This window comes from Arachis duranensis, chromosome 3 (assembly GCF_000817695.3).
Source record: "Arachis duranensis cultivar V14167 chromosome 3, aradu.V14167.gnm2.J7QH, whole genome shotgun sequence".
NCBI lineage: Eukaryota > Viridiplantae > Streptophyta > Magnoliopsida > Fabales > Fabaceae > Arachis > Arachis duranensis.
The window spans coordinates 133549160-133553830 of NC_029774.3; the positions used below are offsets into that span (position 1 = coordinate 133549160).

The 4671-nt window shown below is 30.1% G+C and overlaps 1 protein-coding gene across 1 annotated transcript; it reads left to right on the forward strand.

Moving 5' to 3' along the window:
* Nucleotides 1-1358: 1358 nt before the first annotated feature.
* LOC107482126 (non-specific lipid transfer protein GPI-anchored 1) lies at nucleotides 1359-2381 on the forward strand. Its single transcript, XM_016102521.3, has 2 exons — nucleotides 1359-1776; nucleotides 1930-2381. The coding sequence occupies exons 1-2, from the start codon at nucleotides 1431-1433 to the stop codon at nucleotides 2172-2174; spliced, it is 591 nt and encodes a 196-aa protein (XP_015958007.1). The 5' UTR covers nucleotides 1359-1430; the 3' UTR covers nucleotides 2175-2381.
* The last annotated feature ends 2290 nt before the right edge of the window (nucleotides 2382-4671 follow it).

A 4671-nucleotide genomic window follows, 5' to 3' on the forward strand; every position in this document is an offset into this window, starting at 1 on the left:
TTAAAAGAATATTTTAAATTTATTATTTTGTATTAAGAATATTATTAAAATATATTATTAGTTTTTCTTATAAATAACATTTTTTTTTCTTTTGTTCAAATACTATGACAACAAAATTTTACATAACTGCGACTACTCAATAAATATTATATAAGTTAATAAAAGAAAAAAGTATTTTTTTTTATCAGAAATAGAAAGACCCAAATTCGCCATCTTTTAGATTTGTATGAAAAGACTGTTCTATTTAAACTATAGAATAATTATTTATTAGGCTCATTCTTGTACAAATAAAAATTTCTCTTAGTTTTATATCAATTAGTTTCAAAAAAAATAATTTTTTAAATAAACTAATAAAAAAGTAATACAAATAATTGTTTAAATATAATTGTATTTTATTATGTTGAGAATAATTTAAAATAAAAGATAATAAACTTGTTGTAACTGTTTTGACTGCGTCGTTATTTGAGAATTATGGCGTCTTTATGGAGACTGCGGTTCTTCTACAAAATTGGTTTTGCGTTTGGATTTAGCCAAGCAGTAGCAACGACAGATTTTTCAGATTTTGAAGGTTATTAATGGCAGAGATGGAAGGGAGTGGGTTCAAAAGCGTCAAAATCTGTGGCTAGCCACAACCGTAGTGGGAGCACCGTCAACAAATAAAACAGTGAAGCTACTTGAAGTGATCACATCAGTAATAACAGAATAACATAGGAATTCGATAAGTTTTCCTGAGTACTTTTGTGCTGTAAAGGTCATCCTGTGTTAAACTATTAGTTTTTTTATCAGTGTTAATTTACCGAATAACTTTTGATAGTAAATTAATTTTTAAAGAGTACTGTACTCTTTACTTTACCTGAAGTGCATTAGTTTTTGCCATCAAATTTAAATGAATAAATAATTAATTTTTTTAATTTGTTATAATTTATTATAAATATTATTGTACATTTTAAATAAACAAAAACCGTGAAACATTTTAATAAATTTCAGATCAAACTTAGAGAATGAGACTACGTACCTTATATAATAGCGTTGGTTCCATTACAGAATCGATGTGTTGCCTTGCAACCACGGCGCCACCGAAATTGATGTTTGGTGACTTGGTGGGTGTAGCCTTAAGTATGAGCGCAAAGCAAGAGATTGATGCCACGTTTGTGATTAGTTGGCAACACGTGGTTGTTAATTAATGATGTGATCCTCCTCCCCAAGTGAGGTCTTTACTACACTCCCACCTACTCACACCCCCACTCCATTTATTATTATTATTTTAATGATCAAGACAGAGTAATACAGTAATACAGCTAGTAAGTTTTTAGTCAAAAGATGGTGTATGGTTGCATTAAATACAGAGAGAATGGCCACATTATATTGCATGCGGGCAGAAGCAGAATTGAAGTATCCAGAGAATTCTTTAGAAGAAAGAGGCCGCAAGGATGACAAGAAGTGGAAGCCGGTTGTACTTATTAGTGTTGTTGGTATTGGTGGCGCTGCAAGTGGAAGTGGAAGGAGCGAATGCTTTGGCGGGGAAGTGCAGTACGGTGGTGCAGCAGGTGATACCGTGCCTGAACTTCGCGACGGGGCAGGCTCAGGTACCGTCGAAGGAGTGCTGTGACGCTTCGTCGAAGATCAAGGACACCGCACCGGAGTGCCTCTGCTACGTGATCCAGCAAACCCACAAGGGCAGCCCTGAGGTGAAGAGTATGGGTATTCAAGAGGCTAGGCTCATCCAGCTCCCTTCTGCTTGCAAATTGAAGAATGCTAGCATCTCCAACTGTCCCAGTATGAAACAAACTATTATTCTTTCTTCTTATTAAATTACTCTTCTACCTTAGCCCACGAAACTCTTTGGCTAAGATAGAAGAGTAGTTTAATGCTTCTAATTTTAGTACTTTTGGGAATAACTGACTCCAACTTTTCTTGATGTTATGACAGAGCTTCTAGGTCTATCTCCAGGCTCAGCAGATGCACAAATCTTCACTAACATCTCTTCATCGAGTAATAGTAGTACGGCTTCATCCTCAACCTCGTCCTCATCCTCATCAGCAACACCCACCTCGCAGAACGATTCCCATGGAACCATGCTTAGACCTCCTCTCATGAGAGACATAACAGCGCTCATGGCCTTGCCCATGCTTCTCCTTGTGCTTCCCACTGCAACTGTCACTCTTTACTCGTAAAACATTCCAGGGGAGAGGCGTAGTAGTGGTCTATTGTTGTTTTTATTTACTTTGCAATCATGTTTAAATTTGTTGGAGTGATTTAATTAGCAAATCTGTAAACTTGGTTATAATTATGTTATCATGGAATTGCTTGTAGGCATGGTTGTATCCATTTTTACATTGAACTTTCCCTTTATTATTATATGGATGGACTTGTTTTCTTTCTTTCCCAGCACCTACCAGAATTTATGGAAGCTAAGGCCTGGAAACATAACGGTCCCATTGAAATTAATCATGGACTACGTACTTCGCAACTGCCAACCTAACATCCTCATCACAAGTAGTATTCATTATTCTCTGCCTTGCACTTCCATCGTTTTCCGCTTCGTATTTACATTTTTGGTTAGCTGTTACTGTCAGATTCATCAATACTCTTAGCTTTCTCAGTTCCTTAATATCCAAATTAACACTTAAATCAAGCATATATATAAATAAATGTAACCTATCTTCTATGACTTATTTAGTTGATATTTTAAGTTGGTTATTATTAACTACATTGTAACTTGAGTTATTTAAATTTAATTAGAATGAATATTTTAATCATAATAAAATTAATTTATAATTAATTCATTGATTAAAAAAAATATTATAGAATTTTTAAAAATATTAACAAACAACCTCATTGTTTAAATGAGAAGAATCCTTCTCAACATAGCGATTACCATTCTGTTTGGATTTGTTTCCTCGTTCTTACATATGGTACTCATCCCAATATGTATATATCTTTTATCCACTAAACTTTTCACTCTTTTCATGTTCGTTCTCTTTTAATATCAAAATCAGAAGACTTTACAACATTTTTTCATTCTTTTTTTATATATTTATTTTCGCAGGCAAATCTATTTCATTTTTAAAAGAACAAAGTTCACACAAAAATATTATTATAATATAGACTATAAAAGAGTCAGGTACCTTTTTTTTATTACGGGGATTTTTGTTTAAATTCTGATTTTAGATTCGTTCTTTTCCACCACTAAAATTAATTGGATATCTATCGTGGTTTCTTTTCTTGTTTTGTTCAAGGAAAAGAAGATTTGGGAGGAAGAAGTTTATTTATTCATATTTTTAAAAAGTATACAATGATCCATTACAATAAATTAATTACAACTAATTTTCTTATAGTTAAATATTAATTTTAGTTAAATTTAAACAACTCAAGATATTAATATAGCTAATAATTAAATTAAAATATTAACTAATTAAAAGTTGATATATCGCAAAAGATAATTTATATGTTCTTCTAGAAAAAATTAGATAAAAATTATCTATTTTTAATATATATTTTATATTTTAATATATATTTTATATTAATAATTAATTTAAGTATATACTTAACATGGTTATATTCAAATAGTTTTTTAGTCCTACTTAACATTAACATGAACTTCGTTTTACAGTGAAATATTTTAAAAAATATTTTGTTAGATAGAAAATGATTCTTGTGAATAATGTGAACAATGGACTCTAGAATTGACCTAATAAAATAAAAAAATTACCTCCTGAACTAACATTAGATAACCATTCGCACACCTATTAAATTAAACATCCAGCCATTGTTAACTATGGATGAGTAAATCGAATCAAAAGAAATAATCATCCAATTAAAAATCAACATAATCAACTATGTGCATACTTATTGAATTGAACATCCGACATATTCATTGTTCACATTGTTTAGTATTTTCATTGTGCCTATACTTTTCCTTTTAAAAATTGAATAACTATTACTAGAATATTTTTGGTACATAATCACTTCTAGACAATTAGCGAGCATTTTACTTGATATAGAAAAAAGTAGATGATTATTTGAAAATTATTGACCTGCCTTCTATTTAATATGGATGGATATTCACTCATATTTTTATGTTTTATGGGAAGGGAAAAAAACATATACACTACAAAGTATTTAAGAATTTTAAATTTCTATAATAAATAATCATGGTAATTCACACTAATAAATTATTTTAGCCTTAAAATTACACCAATATTCTATTTTAATTTTCATTACATGCGTATCCTAAATAATTCTATGAATTGAATTTGATTTATATGTCTTCAATATAAAATCGAATCAATTGAAATTAAATTATCAAAAACAGTACTAAATCAAAATAATTTAATTCGACTTAGTAGAAAATATGTCTAAATTCGTGCAGTCCATGACAAATCGAACAAAAGGATTTGATTTATGGATAAACTAAGCAATAGTAAATCAATACAATATGTTCCGATTTACTATAGACAGTATTTCGAGTAAGTAGGTACTTTTTTCACAAATTAGTTGCAATTTTAACTCATACTTTATTAATTAAGTTTCGTATATCTAAAGTTACTACCGCTTTTAGAGGCATTGAGCTTTTAACTCTCATATACTCACCACCACTGCTAAGCCAAGTGGATTATTGTATATTGCTACGTTAAAAATTATATATATTTAATAAACGTTTCAAATAAT